Raw genomic sequence first — 19,252 nt, 5'->3', positions numbered from 1 at the left:
ATTTTTGTCAAACTGGATGAGTATATCTTGAAGTTCATCTATCTCATTGGTGATAGCATTTTGTTCTCCACCCGTTTGCTGGCCAACTTTAAGTGGCGTCAAGAGATCACACGAATTTTCCTTGGTAGATCTTTTGGATCACTCAAGTCAATAATAAGAAATCTTCTGCCCAGTCAACCTGACAGTTGCAGCTGCACTTCAACGCACATGTGATTATAGTTACAGTAGCGGTATTTCTGTACAAAGCTCAAACGCAATCTCATCATTGACTTTGGATAGAATTCTCAAAGTCTGAGAATGCTTGGCCTATGCAAATAATCCTTTGTATACAGACTTTGTCTTGAAATCCAGCAGAATGTTAAAATTGTTGGCGCCGCATTTGTCACCATCGACTCTTGGCCACTAGCTTCCACGGTGACCTCGAACATGCTCCTTTGTGGCAGTCGGGATTACTGCGAATAATAAAGCAAAACTGGTTTACATCTCGTTTCACTTATTCCGAGAAATGCTTGACAAATTTTTGATGCAACCAGGACCTTGCAACTGACCATGTCGCTGGAGGGGCGGATTATAAGGAGGTTCATTTCTTCAATCCATTTCATCCGCTGCCTATGCGAACATAAATTTCCGGAAACAACTCCAGCAGTCAGAACCATGCTCCTGATCAGGCTACTAGAAGTCGATTCACTCCATGATTAGTGTTTTCGACGCCGTGCTGTCCATTAAGGGAGCTGGATGCAGTCATCAATTCAAGTAACTCCCGTCAGTTAATCAAACCGGATCTTAAATTTCTTCTTCTTCTGATGAAATGGTGATGCAATTTATAGCAACTGTCATCCAAATCCAAATGGTGGTGCATTTTGTTCCTAATTATCAGATATGGTGATAACTTTCTCAGTAAGTAACCTGTAGAAGCGCAAAGTTCACCTCTCCTCGTTGCAATGGCCTACAGATAATTACGCTGAAATTATTCATTGCTCCCTTTCTCACGACCAGGTTTGGGACAGGCTATTTCTGAGCCATTATTTAGGTTATTTCTTTTGTTGGCTTTCCCACTTGAGATTATTACCTGGGTTCTTTTGCATTGCTCTGAGTGGCCGTTTAGAGAAGGCATTAAAAGGTCCCTACTGAATTTACACTAACTCTTTAATTTGAGTTCTCTTCTCCCCCCATATCTAATTCCTGATAGAAGTTCCCTTATATGATGGGAGCATCTTCAATTTCAACCTTCAGAGGATGCCGGGGTAGGGAGAAGCCGCAGTTAAATGAATCTGACTCAGGAGGGTAATCAGATGAGGATATGATCCGTGTCGGATCTTTCCATCTCGATCGCAGTGCTGGGGACAGAAGTTTTCCCCCCGATATATTTTAGTTTTCCAGTTTGCAGCTTCGCATTCATTTTCCTAACTTTCCGCTATACTCCTTCTTAGTAGAGACTAGATACCACAAATGATACGATTCGAGGGGAGTAGCGAGCTTCAGTAGAGCTGTATGTTGGCAGACTTGCACAGTCTAGTTTGCTATTTTTCTTTTAGTCTGATAATGGTCAACCCGGATGGTCATTTTGACTATCCCAAACTTTAACGTTCATTACAAACTGTATCTTTTCCATCATCTGAAACTCGTCCCAACATGGTCCATTCTGAGAGATTGAGTTTGCAATTCCAGTATAACCGAAATTTTCGGCCGGTAGTAGTACCAAACGATGAATAGCCCCTTCCATAATTATGCCTATGTATATCCTGAATTCCTCCTAGAGACCATTTAGAGGGACGGACAAAGTTCTCTTTTGGTTCAGGCTTCACGATATGCGCATGACTTTCTATTGAGCCCTGCGTTGTATCTACTGAACGTATCGTCTCTGCCATCTTCGTCAAAATTCTTGATTTTTGCTTTGCGGGTAATTTCAATGTTGACTGGCTTGCCAATAAGAAAATGGCCTGGAATCCATTGGGTTCACATTAGTACTATAGGCTCTGAATTTTATATTGTGTCTATCGGAGCCTTATCAGAGAACTAAGCTTCGAGAAAATTTCCGGCCCGCACGCCTGCCTCGACGAACTTAAATAATCTTCACAACTTTACATTGTTTTATCAAAATGTAAGAGGTCTAAAGACCAAGCTATCGAGTTTCAAACTGTCTGCCTTAACATTCCAACATCACGTCATATGTATTTCTGAAACCTGGATGTATGAAAGGATTTTCGATTCCGAGCTCCTCGAAGGTTACTATGTGTTTTGGTGTGACTGACACTGCGCTTGGTAAGACAACCGCAAAGGTGCCCTAATAGATGTTAAGTCCCTTCTCGCACCGAAATAATCTTTTATTCTTCCTCCTCCATCTGCCATCTTGTCATCGTACGAGTCAACCCACCAAACATATGCCCTTTATCATATCCTGTGTTTATTTTGCCTCCATCAACCCTCCTTCACTGTACGAGGGTTAATTTGACAGATTATCAGAAGCCCTAATCATTTTGTCTCCTTCACTTCCTTTCATCCGTTGTGGCTACTTTAATCTTCCTATGTTCTACTAGCCTACTACTATCGGCTTTTCCTTCTTTGTTAATAACTCCACCTCTTCTTCCCCTCTTTTATCCCCTTTCATGCACACCTGTGTTGCCTTCCAATTTAACCTTTCTAGAAACCACTTAGATCGCACTCTTGATCCTGTCCTCTGTAACCTTCCTGTATGTTGCCTTTCCCAATCCCCTCATGCCCCCTCTTACTTTGACTCAGAAGTCCATCTTCCTTCGATGCTTGCGACTCTCTTGTCACCGGCAAGCTTATTAAGTTTAACTTTCGTTAAGCGTAGGTCCGCTGCCTCTAACTCGCTCGACGCTACCAACTTTGTTATTAAATGTCTAAATTCGCAGCACGAAGCGCATGCTATTTAGGTTGACTTTACTAAAGCCTTTGACACTATAAATCACAAGATACGTCTGTCTAAGCTCTCGTCTCTAAGCGTCCCTGTACCACTTGTTTTATGGGTTGCCTCTTTCCTTTCCAGCCGATCCTGCTGCGTTTCTTTTGTTGGCTGCATATCGCGCTATTTCTCCTCCTCCTTTCGCGTCCAGCAGGGATCTATTGTGGGTCCTTTTTAAGGTTTTGTGTAAACACAAAACCTTATTAAAATCGGTTTATCGTCTGTCTGTCTGTCTGTCTGTCTGTCTGTCTGTCTGTCTGTCCGTCACACGCATTTTTCTCGGAGACAGTTATAGCGATTGACACCAAATTTGGTAGAAAAGTGGGAACTGTGAACGCTCACACATACAGTGAGTTACATCCTTTTACGTTGAATTTAAGGGGGGGTCCCCATACATGAACAAGGAGGGTGTAAAATTTTTTTTCATCAAATATAGTCATGTGGGGTATCAAATTAAAGGTCTCGATTAGTGCTTTTCGAAGTCGGTCTTAGTTTTGATATTTCTTGGAAACGTGGGGAGTGCGAGGGGTTGAAAGTGATCATTTCTTTAAGGGGGCCATTCTCAGAAACTACCGAACCGAAAAATCTGAAAAAAATCAGGAGGCTGCCACTATATGGTGCCTTGGCTCCGAAATACCTTTCATACCGATATCCGTTCAAAGAAAGTTAATAATAGTATATTACTATAATTTTTTGTAATTAGCTGGAAACCCCCCTTAAATTCATCCTAGCGGCACGAAATTCTGCAGTGATGTAGGCTATAATGTAGAGCATGATCATACCAAGTTTGATGGAAATCGCACTATTACTAACAAATTTATAATACGTCGAAGTTGTTGCTTCTTTGAAAATTGAAGACTATCAATATCAATATCACCCGAAAGTGGACATATGCGTATATTACGTGCTACGTATTAAGAAATACATAAAACCTTTCGTACCTGAAGCGTCCAGCTTCCGGTTTCCCGACTTGTTTATTTTTATTTTTTATCAATTTATTGTCAGTCAAATAAATAAATTAATCTGCACCAGTACCATTCCTAAATGTCAATAGGCTAAACATACAGACCAAAATATGTTTCGTAACATTTCTTTTTCCTTTGTAATCGCTGCTTAGCAAATGTATGACTTTACTAGTGCAGTTCGTTTCAATGATTCAATCAAGGTATGCCGCATTCGTCAATTTTACTATCTAATTCTTAGCGTCCGCGAAATTGGTTTCATTGGCACGGTAACGGTTTTGGCAACTACCTCGCGAACCGTGACACATTTCAAAGCGAGAAAGTCTTCAGTTTTGATATTACTTACAAGTTCAAAGTGGAAGGACCTCATTGTGAAACACACTAATATAGGTTTGCTGACGATATTTACCCCGAATCTGGTAGTGAATCCAAACTAGGCCACTGAAATCGCCCCTTGAATCAATGAAGGGTTTTGCTGTTTCAATATGATTTACTGGTAGAATGTTTTAGTAGTCGGGGTTTTACGCGATTGCAAGTAATGCATCGTTCAATTGCCACGAAGTTTGCGTAAATGCAAAAGGTGGTTTACATAACAGCCATATTGATGAGAGTGCCAGATGCTTGGAAACCTGAGACATGTGTTAACTAGGCCGGAAGCATAAAGTTAATTCGACCACAAAGTTTGAAGAGTTTTTCGGGGTTTTGCATTACCCGACAGCTTCTGAAATAAACGCTAAAACAAACCTGGCACATGCTGCTGCGTTACCCACGTTTTGCATTCACCACTTCGAGAATATATTTTGTTAACCTGCTCTACTAGGTGCAAGTGACTGCTAATCACCAGCACCAACTTGAAAAGAGGTACGAAACTATTACCTTTGGCACAATTGTTCGTGATACCGGTTTACGGAAGTGATAGGAAGATGTACCGAAAAAGAAGATCTAGATCAATTAGAAAGTTGTTAGCAATGCACTGTTAAATAATGAGGGTTATGTCTATAGCGACCACCAGATAACTTTGTTCTAGTTAAATTGCGTACCCACGGAACGAGTTGACAGAACAATATGAGAATCAATGCCGAGGTGATGAAGATACCCCAGCAGGAGTTAAATTTGCTGCAATACTGAACTACCTAACCTTCGCTCGGATGGCTATCAAGCCAAATGATTGTGGGGATGGGACGATTCAAAAGCTATACGTTATCGTGGCTCATGCGCGATAAACTCTGATGAAAACAATTCGGTGATTCAAACTTGATATTTACTAGTTGCACCCACAACAAACAGAGAAGAGTTTCTGGAAATTTTCTGTAGGATGTGAGAAGATTAAGCTATGGACCTAGAAAGCAAATGTAGTAGCCCTACAAATTCGCTATGCAGGCAAGGCCAGCCAAGGTGAGTGATCCTTCAGTGAAAACTATTACCTTATTATCCTTCACAACATTCAGACACTATGAAGAATTTTCCGGGTAATGACTGGTATGGGTTTTTGATCACCTGATGATACTGAAAGCAGTAGGTGTGGAATACTTCTAGGTTGCTGAGGTCCGCGGAGAGACGTGGAGAAAGGGATTATAAAGAACAAAAAGGCTAAAGCTAAAAGGATACTGAAGGCGCCTACATATTTTTGATGGCCCTCCATTAATCTATCATTTCTAAAATGAAATTTCACGAAACTTCTATGTTTAACGACAAAGTTTAATAAATGACGCTTACTATTCCTATTTGAGACCACGTTGTTCATATGTGACTCTACATAGAGTGGATAGTATCCCTAAAAAATTTCATGAACTATATTGCTTCATTATTAATCTAGTTGTGGTTTAATAACTCTGTTACAAACTTGCATGAACCACAGAAAGGACATACACCAACGAGTAAATGAGCGTGAAATCTCTAACTACACAGGAAGTAGCCACATAATCCCCCAGAAGCGTGCTGCTCGCATACTATGACCTTAACTTTCAATTAGCGAGGCACTCAATTGTCCTTTTTATCTGAAAATAAAAGAATAATTTTTTACAACCTTTGCCATTCCATAGTAAATTTTCGTGCTTCCCACTATCTCAAGGTTTCTACCCACCGACGTGGTGGAAAATTAGGTCAATTTATGTTATAAAATGAAGTTCTTTATGATGTGATCATAATTTTTCTACTTTCTGGTCAGTTTTCTTCCTGAAAACTAATCCTTGTGAAACTCTTCTCATTTAGTATTTTCCTCAAAATAGCTTTTCAGTATTAAAACTCGCACTCAACTTTTATATTTCATTTCCTTTTAAAAAGTTCGGATGAAGAGTGGCAATTTCGGTGCTTTCTCGGCTCGTTCCTGCAAAAATGTTTAAAGAATTTTTAGAAAATCCGAACGGTCCATTAAGGGGCCATTAAAAAGCTTTTCATTGATTCTATGTATGGAACAAATATTAGAAGCTATTGAGGAGGGAAAGGATTCAATGCTTCTCTTTCATGGTGAAAGGATCAGATTAGGAGTAAATTTGTGGATTACCTGCTTGAAGAGCTGCGTAGATGCAATAACCTATGAAAGTTACGAAAGTATGGGTTTTGAAAACCACAAAATTGAAATAAAATATAAAGAAATTGGTGATTGAATTTGTTAGTAACTTTCGATAAATATAGATTGAGTCTGAGAAAACTGAAAGAGGAAGTAATTAGCTTTCCTGCTAAAACAATCTTTCTTTCGATTTGCATCTGTTAGTGTCAGTCACATTGCTATTCCTGCAAACCTATTGTCCATAAAATACGAAATACCGAGCGAGAATGGAATAAAGCGTTCTTTTTCGTGCGTCAAATCATTCTGTCCAAGTTTTTGCCTTCTCTTTCAAGGATAAAGTGGTTACCAAGAGTTGAGATGTGAGCCTGAGCAATGAAATTTGGATTCTGAAATCTCACCAGTTTTAACTTTATCGAGGTCGACTTGGACAAGGCCAGAGCAACCGACCATGAAAATCTTTAAAATCAAGCCTGAGTGATGCCGAACAAATCCTCATAGAGGGTGCAATACTTAAATCTGTGTTTACATTCAAATTATCCTTATCCGGTCTAGACCTGCCTTAATAAGGAACTCCAGACATCCCGGTTTTGCGTCGAAGTTCACCAATTCGATATCCCTAAAAGTTGTTTGGCGTCCTGACCTACGCCATCGCTCCCTTGCCCTTATAGACTTTCCGGATGGGATCATCCTCATTCGTACGGATTAAGTGACCCGCCCACCGTAACCTATTGAGCCGGATTTTATCCACAACCGGACGGTCATGGTATCGCTCATAGATTTCGTCATTGTGTAGGCTACGGAATCGTCCACCCTCATGAAGGGGGCCAAAAAATTACATTCACATATACATCGCAAAATATTAGAGGTGGCCATTGCCGATGGTAGCACAAACGACTCGGTTAGAGAATACTGCCCCACCTTATACTATATACAGAAAAGTGCGAAGCCAGCCCTTAAAGGGTTCCTGAGTCTCCATCCTTTAATAAGTGCATATCCTATTGAAAAGTGGATTGTCATCGAAGATTGAAGACGACTTAGTGTCCAGAACAATCTCAGCACAATTATCTGGATGGTGCTAAGAGGCAGACTGAAGGAGATCGATATCGATATTCCTGCAGTGCACGTAGATGTTTCGGAAACTGCCAAACTGCCACCTCCACTGTGGACTTGTGGCAGTTAGTAGTAGTGGGGTGTATATATGCTGCGGACTTTCACCTAAAGCGTGGATAAGGTAGAACCATAAACAAATATGCGGAATTATAAAAGAACCATTGCCTTCAGAGGTGTGACTATTTTTCTTAAATAGGATAGGTGAATACGTTTACGCATAGAGTGCTGGGTTCCCGCAATGGTACACAATCGGACTACCAACTAAACATCTCCACAACTGCTTTCACAAACGCCAGTAGAGAGGAAGAAGGAATTGTTCGTTAAAGGAACTTCTAGCTCGCCCATCGAAATGGGACGCAGGGTCAAGATTCTCTTTTTGGTGAAGATGACTACTTTGGTTTTTTTCCACTTTGCAAGTCTGTTCTTTGCCTGTTTAATAGTGCATCCGCCAATAAGTGCTGCAACATCACCCACATGGTAGACCCGATGCTACTCTCCTAGCATTTCGAATCTCACCGCAGAAAGCCATCCGAAGACGCAGCTCTAGGATGGACCCCTAAGCTATTCTCGGCGTGTTCATCATCCTCCTCTGGCTCTCTAGCATCGCATATAGTAGAGAGTTGTCTCTCAGATAATCATTAAATTTCCGCAAGAGATAGCTCGGCACGTAGAATGAATTTTCTAGTGTGCCTTATATATTTGTCCATATTCCGGAATTGAAGTTATTTCTGAAGTCAAATACCCCTTTGAGATAAGCGACTGTACACTTCACCTCAACGAAACGCTTTCATGAGCTCCATAACGACAACCGGTCTACTCCAGATGAGCTTTTCGAACACTTTCCTGACTGTGTCAAGTGCTCGGCATGCAGATGGCAACTCAGGGTCTCCTTTCCCTTTGCTCATCAGCGTACGCCTCGCCACTTTTCAGAGGAAAATGCCCCTCTTTCAGTAAGTCTGGCCGATTGCGGAACAGCACTTTGTATTCTTTTGACGCGATACCACCAGAACATGGCGCCTATTTTTCATAATGAGAACTATCTCTTCAAGCTCTTTAATGGTGTAATGCGAGAAGTTGCCGACGCCGCTTCTGTTACCATCATCTAGTTGATACTAAGTATGTAGGGTTGCAGAAGAGCACTGAAGTTTATAACCGAGTGTCCAGTGCAACGCTACCGACATCTGGAATGCCTTTCAGTGCGACTCTGCCTGTTCCCGGAGCTTTCACTAATCTACCGTTATCCATGATTTCGATTTTCCAAGCGCAGGGCTGGTGCATAGATCGTCAACCTCTTCGAACGCGACATATTGGTGGCCATTTGTCGGGAAGTCTTCCAGAAATCGACTACCGACGGCATCAGTTATTCCAGCGCAAAAGTTCGTCAGGGATGCTCCCATGCTGAAAATTACGATACCGATTTTCGTCGTCATTACCAGGATCTTGTTCCCTCTATAGTTTGAGCCATGTACCTTTCGAGCACCTATCCATTGAAGTCACCCGCTACCAGGATCTGTCACTCTGTGCCCAAATAGCGTCCGGCAGAGCAATCAGCATCAGAAACCTAGTATCATCTCTCTTGGTGTTAAATAAACGCCAAAAGACGTTATCTCTAACTCCGATTCCAAACAAAAGCATCCCCATGGCCTTGGGCAAGAACCCAAAGTCAGGGGCCGTCTTGAACTCAGACGGCAGCGGTAGCCGATAGGTTGGGATTTCATAACGCTGACTGCTTGTTCGGTTACTGTTCGCTAATTAGCAGAAGATCGGCTTTTACCTTGACATCAAACTCATTAGCGGTTGCACTCCGGTGAATGTTAGTTTGTAGGATGCGAATCGTATTAGCCGTATCCTGGCCCCTTTTGGTTCCACCCAGAAGATTGTATATCGCCCTGAGCCAGAAGTACATGTGAGAAGCTCACTAGATACGCCACGATTCCTAGAGAGAAGGCAATTCTCTTTTCCGTCGTCCCTTTATGACCTACTTGGCCTCATCTCTGCCACGCTGCCTTTCTATAAGATGCCCGGGAGCCTAGTCTAAGCACCTGGATTTCTTCGTGGGGCTATCTGCATTCGTACCTTACATACATAAATACATACCATCCAATCGTGATTTCCCTGCTGTTAAGAAATTTCCTGGAATAGTACCTGACAACTACCATCGGAACGAGTTTGTGGCCTCGAGAATTCTCAGACATGATACTTATTTGTAAATTGTGAAACCAATGGTACAATAAGGTATAGCATTCGAAGAATATTAAGTAAAATCTTCGTGAAGAATTATTAAACGGGATATCGGAAGTTGGACGCTTTGAGCATAAAGGTGTTCATCTTATGTTAAAAACGCTCTACGCACGATGCATTCGTACATAGCTAAGAATACAGAATATTTTGCCAAACTCCAAAAACATATGCACATTCATATCAATGGCATAAATAAATAAACAAACATCGTCACCCATATCCCATTTCTCCGTGCACAAAAGCATACGTATATATGTTTTGCACGTTCATTAAAAATCGCTGGTAACCAGATACACACGTGTCCATTATATTAGTTACATATCTACCTCGAGTAATTGACTAAAAAAAGGAAAAAAAAAAAGGAAACTGAAACGTCCCTACGGACCCCGCCATTCATATCAGCTTACTTCATATGATGATGACGTCATACACGTCTTCGAGTGCAGTAAATTTACCTGAAATGCGAAATTTTGACCTTCTATAACTTTGTTAATAATAGTTTAATCGAGCTCAAAGTTTCCAGGAATGTGGCTTATATTAGTAGGTTCTAAGAATGAGACCTATTTCACTTTTTAGGGCACACATTTGGAGCCTATCTCCACTATGTTTCACCCAATGTCAGAAATAAGAACAGCTTCGAAAGGGTACTAATTTAATTTATTTGACGCCCCACATGACCATATTCGGCGAAAAAAAAATTACACCTCCCTTTCGCATGTATGGAGAGCCCCCCTTAAAGCTCAACACAAAATGGCGCCGTTCGCTGCATATAAAGGGACACAGAGACCACATCTTCTCACCAAATTTTGTGACGATATGTTCAGTCGTTTCCGAGTAAATGGGGCATGACAGGCAGACAGACAAACAGACGGACAGACAGACATTGAACATTAAAAAAGGCAATGACAGAAATAATTCGTAAGTCTCGGGGGAAAAAAGTAGAATTGCGGGGCCCTCTCATAACTCGGTGCAGGATTATTTGAAATAAAAAAATCAAATTTCTTTCATTAATCGCTGCGAGGGTTTTTCGAAATTTCAATTTTTCACTTTTCGGGAACACTCTGTCGTGAAAAACACATAAACATAACATAAAGGAGTTGTCATCATTAATAATGTCTAAGGCACCTTTCTGATCTTGCCTTCTTCAGCCTGTTTTTCAGCTCCCTGCTCTGCTCGGCATATTCTTCTGCTCGGCTTGATTCAGTTAGAGAAGCAAACAATCTTCATTGAAGGCACAGGCTGCCACATAACCTGCAATCTCAACGATGAGAGAGGTTCCACTCAAGCTGAGGGCTTAAATTTCTGGCCTCCGACACAGCACCACTGGATGTTAACTTTGAAAGGCAACCGCTAAAAGTTAACTGGGCATTTAGGGGATTAATTGCTTTGCTTTTTGTTATTCTTTGTTTTTCTTCGTATTTTCCCTATAAGGAGTGTGTGGCTATGAATGGGTTTCGGCGTCGAGAGAACACAGCCTTTGAATACTCAGATAGTAATGGTCCATTGTACTCGACTCCCTCGTATAGCGAAATATCCCAGGGAAGTGATGCTATCTGTTGCAACCGGAGTACATCCACTCATCAAAAATATCTGATGCGTCCATAGGCGAGGCATCCAGGTAGGAAATATTCTGTTGATTCTGCTCTTTATTGCAGGATGGACATGCATCATCCTTTAGAGTATCTATTCTAAATCTATGAGCGGATTGTGGATTGTTATGGCCAGTAAATATGCCCACAATACTTCTGCAAATCGTCCTGTTTTTCTTTGGTTACCAAAAACTTTGGTATGTTAACCAGTATTTAGGTTTTGGCAACTGTTCTTAAGGAAAGTTTGTTTATTGTTTTTGGCAGCAACATTAACCAATGCTACTGAGAGTTCAATTGATAATTCCAGCCTTTTTTGCTTAGTTATCCGAGATTTCATTTCATTTGCCACAGTGACCAAGTACTCAAAGCATTTCGACCGTGTGACTGATGTGTAGTTAAAATGATTGCTACATTCCTGATGGTTTATTGAGGTGATCAATGGGGTACTTAACGCTCCCGAGTGTAGTTTGACTATGGCTGCAGACTGCGATTTCTCTGTCCTTCAATCGCTTTGCAATCACCCAGGTTGCTCTAAAGCTTGAAAAGCCGTTGTATATTGTCTCACGGAAATAGCCCAATTCTCGTTTTAATACGGGAGGTGGCTCTTGAACCCTGCTTTGTTTTTGAGCCATCTATTTTCTTTCATGTTTCAGAATAGCTTCTTAATTTCTGTCAAACAGATTTATGGGATCCGAGAATTAGAAGACATTACGAAAACTGAACTCAGTTCTCCCAATAACTCTTCCGCCACAGAGCTAAATGAGTTAGTCTACAAATCCTCTCATTTCAGTGTTCTGAATATATTCATCCAAGAGCTGCAAATAGTGGAAAACTGTGATAGCTAGTTTCATATATGTTTTTACATGATTGTTCCAAAAAGACCCTTATTTGCATAGATACTCCCACATATTTCAGTCCTTCGGAAAGTTGAACAGCCATTTCTGTCATCCTGCAACGCGAAGGCTCTTCCACCTTTCTGTATGGGAATGTCACGAAGTTAATTGGATTTAACGAAAAACCCGTTCCTAAGACACCAATTATATGGGTTACCATTTATCCATTGGTGGAGTATAGCACTTCTTAATCGCTCTCAGTAACCTAAAATGCGTTTTAACTCCCTCACGACCCATCGAAACGTTCGCACTCTTTCTCCACTATTTTGCGCCAACTACCTTTGGGGCAACCCACACGTCGACCACTTTGGAAGAGAGAGTTCCATAATGTATTACATATCCCCTGCGTCACCTTCCATGTCCCACTCGCATATAGTAATACAAAAAGAACACTGGCATATGTTGCACATGTTTAGATAATTGCATTTCATCATTTTAAGGCAAGGTAGCGTCGGCTGACATCCAGGCAGAAACCACACTTCCTAGTCATATAAATTGATCAACGCTTTCGGTGCTCTGCCCATTCATGCAAATAGAGAGAGCGTGATGAATCGTCAGACTAAGAAGCTTTATTTAGTTGGAGTTTATCTTCTGTCCAGCTCTACTTGCCTCTCTTTCTAAATTCAGAGACGTGTATCTCAAAATTCTCTGATGTCTTACCTGAGTGCAGCATGTGGCAGTTTGCGTCATCATATGTCGCTCTTCTAATGGCTATTAGTTTTTTCCGGAATGTTCCTTCTGCGTAGAGCATGTCAGATACACTCTTTGTTCACGCTGTTGATCGCCCTCTCGATGAAGAGCAGGCGAAATGAAGATCTCAATGCCGAAGGATCCGGAGTAGAAATCAACCTTTCAAGAATTCGAGATGCTCTTTGATATAGCCGAAATGATCTCTTTTCTACTTGAAGAACATTCCGTATCCGCACCTTACGGTGACTAGCCATTTCATTCACAAGAGGAGGAACTTGACCGGATATGATACGATTGGTGCCTGTCCCAACCATGTCTGCGAAAAAGGAGTAAAGACATCGGGTGCTGTCTATCCTAACACTATATTGGAGTTGGTTGTGAATCCTTGAGCAATACTCTGTTTGCCAGCATGGGTTTGGTCTTCCAATAGGATTTTTCGGGGGCGCATTCTGTGAAAGCGACTCAGCTGTGGCAAGAAGACGATGTGCCGTCCTTTGTACGGATCAAAGATTGGACTGCAGGTTTGAGTCCATTCGATTATCAAACTTAGGATAAGCTAGAGGATACGGGTTGTGATGAACCTCACTGAAATTTGGAGTCTCTGAAGGGCAGCCTGCCCCGTGCGCCCGCAAACTTTTTGACTGAAACCGTACAATGCCGCAGTCTAGCCCGTGCAGCCATACCCATTGGCGATAGAGTAATGGTCTAAGCATTTATACCTTTGATTAATTGTCGCCTCCTTTATAACAAATTTGCTCGTTCGTATATGACCTTCAATTCTTTACGTAACGGATTAGGTCCTCTTCTGAAATCATTGCGTTTTGCCACATCTTTCGCTTCAATGATCAGCGCAATAGCTAATTCCCTTTTGGCATTACCGGGATTTCACTTGATATCAGAGTAAAGCACACAACGCCTGCCATCACTTGCAGCGGTCAATGGAGCCTCTAGCCCCTTTCGCAGTTAGCCAGATCTTATGTTGCCCTACTGTCAAGCAACAGCTGGATTATACAAGCATTCGGTGTTGAAATTGAGGGCAGAGGTGAGGCAGCGTCTGATGAGTTGCCTCTTCCCTGGACAGAGCCGCAAGTTATAATCTTGAGGAGTCGCAGCGTCTTTGCCCTAGACGAAACCGTAAGTCATAAATTTTGTAACTTTGGTACTTGCCCAAGAATGAGGGTTCCGTTGACCACAACCGTGAAAGCATGTTGCTTTTCAACTGCTCCGGTCCCCCATTAAGTGGATAGCGGACTTAGGAATCTCTCAATCTTTAAACAAAATTTCAGTTTAGTTTCGGCGGGTTTATGCTTAAAAAAAAAATTTACAAGGCGGATTTGTGTTCATTATAATCATACATATGTCGTAATTTTGCATGAATAAGAGAGAGCAAATACCACCTTGTAACCACTTCGGTCGCGCTGCTCCCAGGGCAGAGGTGAGGCAGCGTCTGATGAGTTGCCTCTACCCTGGACAAAACCGCAAGTTATAAATCTTGAGGAGTCGCAGTTCTCCATCCTATCGAGCCGATATCAGTAGGAAATCTAATTGCTCGTGCAATGTCGGTCAGTTGCAACCCAACTAACCGTATAGCGGGTTCTGCGCTCGGACAATTTGCCACCAATGAAGAGACGATGTAAGCTACTGAAATCCATGAACCTCCCACCATTGTCGCTACGGTCACCAAACCATGTACGTCATGTATGTCAGGGCCCACCTTGGCATTCGGATTACCCATCACAATGTCACCTTTCGAGAACCTCGCCTGCACTCTGTGTAATTGCTCGTAGAAAGCATCGTTCTCCCTTGTATCGATCTCCATTGGTGAAAAGCATAGTATAATTGTGATGCTCCTTAACCTGGAATAGAATCTTGCAGTCAGAAACCAGATTGGAAGTCAAGATAACGCGCTTTGTGGTAGCCGTCAGGAACAATCCGACATCAGATTCGCGTCTGCTACCACTGGGCTTTCCAGAGTACAAAATCACCTTACCGCAAGAGGGAGGAGAGTACTCTCCTTAGTCCCGCTATCTTACTTTGGTTAGATCCAGAATGTCCAGCTTATATAGAGGATAGTCAAAGATCTTCAGTGTAAGGTTAGTCCCTACGGGAGGCAGGTTGCTTGAAATGTCTATTCCTTTAAGTCGCCTCTTACTCAAGCAGGGAAGACTTCAAGTGCAATCTGAAGCCCAACCACAGGGCGCAAGTTATAAATACGAGTATGACAAGTAAAAAAAAAAAATTGAAAATTGATTGCTAGATTCTTCACAAAAGATCGATAACGTGATATTATCAAGAAATACCTGTTCTACAAATTCACAGTATTCCAAAAAAAAAATGCGGCGCTTATTACGAAACCCCAACAGGAACCTTCACCATCATACTCAGCTCGAAATAGTACCAAATTAACTCAATTTTCGTTATTTTTTCCTTTCATTTCAGGTATCTATGGCGAAAATATCGACCGGGACCGAGTGTTAGTGGCCTCATGGGAGACAACAGCACAGATCCGTTGGCAACCAAATCGATGACAATGTCCCAGGACGAGGTGAGTCTATATCCAGCATCCGCTTCATAATGCACTCTGCCGTGCCGTGTCAGTCTTGATGTTCGTTCCTCTGCACACGATAATTAATGTTTCTCTATTGTATATCCACGTACTAATTACAATATCGTGACACGTTCCTGTCTCCTCTCAAATGATAGACATAAAAACACAATTGTATCTGGTAAATAGTGTCCGTATTGGATTTTGTTGGAAGGAGTAATCTACATATGTTTGTGGTTAGAGTGTTGTAACTGTCTACACTAATTGCTACAAAACCAATTATTTTAGGGATGTTTTACGTAAGGGATAATACAGAGTCGATTACCTGTCTAAATGCCTGCACTTTACATGTTTTTTCCTTAGATATTTAGCTACCTTTTATGGAGTATCTTCTTTAAATCAACTTTCTTTTTTGAATGTTCTCATTTAATTTAGTTTTGTTGGAGAGTTTCGTCCCTTTTCTTGGATATTTAAATCGTAAATGTGGGTTCGATGAGTATTTAGATAAACTATGAGCCACTATGAACTTATTTCTCAGGAGTAATAACTCGTTTGCTCTTATCAATTTTCACAAGATCTATAATTTCCTCCCTCAACGCATTGTTGGTGTTAATTACCAAATGAAAATTAATAGGAAAGCCTAAGGGTAGAGGTTTACCTCTGGCAGTTCGTAAGGTGAGTACGAAGTTCTCATGTTACATTGTGAAGTGGTCATTGGGAATCAGATGGAATCTTTTAATTAACTTCCCTCAAGCATATAATCGATAGATAGGTCGAGTAGTGCGGTTTTAGTGCAGCTGAACAGTTAAAGCTTTGTCTACTTAATTAGAATGCTAATATCTGTTCTCTTATTAGTTTGTTGGTTTGGCACATGTGTACAGGAGAGAGTTAAATTACATGATGTTAACTAGAATGGGGAAGCTTTTGTGGAATGTGTTTTACACGATAGTACGTACTGCTAGGTTAGGAACGTAAGAGGAACCTTTCCATGTCAAAGGGAATGGGTTTCAGATATTTCTTCACCGCTTCTTTTTCGAAATGATAGCAACCCGTTCTGGGGAACTCATTTATTTTTGGTTCATATTGAGTAAAAAACACTTTAAATAAGATCAAGATTTGCCTGTCTGTCTTTCCCCATAACTGTGGAAATCCGCCTGCACATATATGAGCAGCGAAAGTGATACCTTATTAAAAACGCCCGTCAGCGCAAAATAAGTCACCCTTTGAGACTGGTTGAAGTATAAAGCACACATTTAGAGCAGGTTTTCTGTAAAATGCGCTAAAAGAGATGGAAATTTTTTGACCTAAGAGTTGCCTTTGCAGAAGATATTGATTGACCCAAAATAAAGAACATCTTATCATTTTATCTTATCAACAATACAGTGCTTCCCACTAACAGAGACTTCGACTTAGAGGATCGAGAAGCAGAAAGGCCGTACAAATGCATCTAGTCCAGGTGGAGGCGACATTGTAATTGTAATAAGTTGTCCGATTGCCAAGCTGACAGCATCCTGCTGGGACTTGTGCGGACTGCAACTTTTACTGTCACATGGAGGCCTTGCGTAGATCTTGTTGTCTTCTGGAAGTGGATACCAAGACGGTAGTCGAAATGACCTTGGAAAAGAACATTTAGTGCCTACATTGCAGGAAAGTACGGCAACTCTCACCTTGGGAGAAACTGGAGATCCGACTACGGCCGGCCCTTTCGCTGTACTATAGTCCAAATCTACCCGTAAGCGTAAAAGAAAGACCCGGTAGAAGGAAATTTTTGCAACTAAGGAGGAGGACTACAGGCTGTATCCTGCTTGTCAGAAGCTTCTACTTCACCATTACAAAGAAGAGCAGAAGAAATTGAAGCTGGTGAAGTGGACGTCACTGGTTTAACGCCAGTATGTAAAAATACTCCTTCTAGATGGCCTAAGTAGTTAGAGAGCTGGGCTGTCGTAGCGAGAGATCGCGGTTTAAATTTCACTGCTGGCAGAGGAATTTGTTATCCTGACTGGATGTCGGATACCAGTCGACTCAGCTGCGAATGATTACATGAGTCAAATTAAGGTAATAATCTCGGGCGAGCGCAATGCTGACCACATTGCCTCCTACAGTATACTGTAGTGTACCGTTAATATTTTAAATGAAGTGCTCTAACACACTTCAAGGCCATGATCCAATATGAATTATTGCGACAACGATTATTATTATTATGTGAAAATAGCCAACAGTCTTTTCATCGACTTCAAGGATCCCTATGATATCATGGACAGGGCAAAACTGCATACCACTATGAGGGACTTCGGTATCCCAACGAAACTGGTAAGATTGACTAGGTTAACTCTGAACAATGTGCGAGACCAGATAAAAGCAAAAAGATAACTCTTGAGACCATTCAAAATCAACGGTCTAAGAGGAGACGATGTCCTGTCATGCGTCCTCTTTCACCTGGCCCTGGCAAAAGTCACCCGTGATGCAGATAACAATGCAAGAGACACCCTCCTCCAAGTCAACTCAACCACTATGGCAAGGACAACCCGAGATGCACAAATTGCCTTCATCCAGATCGAGCACGCGGCATTAGATCTTAGATTGCACATTAATGAAAACAAGACGACGTGCATGCTGCGTCAGCACCAAAGAGGAAAGAGTGAACAACATCAAATCCAACTGGCCAAATAAGAACCATGAAAATAGGAGACTTCAACTTTGAGGCTGTTGATAATCTCCCATCTTAGGTCGAAAATCAGAATTGATAAACGCTACGACCGTGAAATCCGCGCACGGTTGTAGGCAACCAACAGAGCCTATTTCAGCTTTCAAAAACTATTTTGCTCGAAGCGTCTAATCACAGGGTCAACACTTTTTCTGTACAAGACAATGACCTTGCCAGTCCTCATGTATTACTCGGAGATGTGGGTTCTTAACAGAAAAAACTGCAAACTTTTGGCCGCATTTTAGGGTAGAATCTTTTGAAGAATCTTCGGCCCCCTACATGAGGATGGACGATTCCGTAGCCTATATACTTGTAATAATGACATTTATGAGCGTTACCACGTCCGCCTAGTTATGGATAAAATCCGGTTTAATAGGTTGCGGTGGGCCGGTCACCTGATCCGTACGGAAACTTGGAAGTCTATAAGAACAATATCTATGGTAGAAAAAGAAGATGTGCAGACCGTGCCTAAAATAGAACGATGAGGTAGGCCAGGATACCATACCGATTTTAAGGAAATCAAGTTGGTGGACCCCAGTGCAAAGCCGTGATATATGGAGTTCCTTACTTAGGGAGGTCTACATCGGATACCGGTTGTTGCGCCGTTGATAATCATGTGAAAATCGAGTCAAGCGGCGCGGACTCCGTGGACCTGAGGAGGCTGCAAGCCGGTGGCAGGCGAAGGGCCTGTGGAAGAAGTTGAAGCACTTTGGGAGCGAGAATATAGTGGGGTAATGTCCAGGGTAATCGAACTCACGAAAGTGAAATTTTCGCCAGAAATTGGAAACAAACTGGTAACTCTTATGAGATCCATACCGGATGCAGTAGGCTCTTCTGCCAGGGACAATGTGCGTAGAAGTGTAAGACGAACTCGTCTGTGGTGGCCAACGCTTGATTGTACCCTGCGCGAGGGCCTACATCCGAGCGTCTCCCGACAATTGGGGCCGGTGTGCAGGCAGGTGATCAAGTCAATGTGAGAAATCTCAACGAAGGTGGTGCCTCTGATAACAATATGAAGGCGGGAATTAAGAGGCAGTACGCGCAAGCTGCAGCGTGATTTCTAACTAATGCCGTCCGAGTTTC

The 19,252-nt window shown here is 41.9% G+C and overlaps 1 protein-coding gene across 2 annotated transcripts in view; it reads left to right on the top strand.

Moving 5' to 3' along the window:
• The window catches only part of LOC119658080 (serine-rich adhesin for platelets), a 459,260-nt gene that overhangs the window by 359,387 nt on the left and 80,621 nt on the right, over positions 1 to 19,252 (top strand). For both annotated transcript variants that reach the window (XM_038065342.1, XM_038065341.1), the window contains exon 5: positions 15,360 to 15,465. In XM_038065342.1, coding sequence (XP_037921270.1) covers positions 15,360 to 15,465 — 106 coding nt within the window. The remainder of the gene's footprint in view (positions 1 to 15,359; positions 15,466 to 19,252) is intronic.

This window comes from Hermetia illucens, chromosome 5, assembly GCF_905115235.1.
Source record: "Hermetia illucens chromosome 5, iHerIll2.2.curated.20191125, whole genome shotgun sequence".
Taxonomy (NCBI): Eukaryota; Metazoa; Arthropoda; class Insecta; order Diptera; family Stratiomyidae; genus Hermetia; species Hermetia illucens.
The sequence above is the reverse complement of the archived record's forward strand: the minus strand, read 5'-3'. Positions and strand labels throughout refer to the sequence as shown.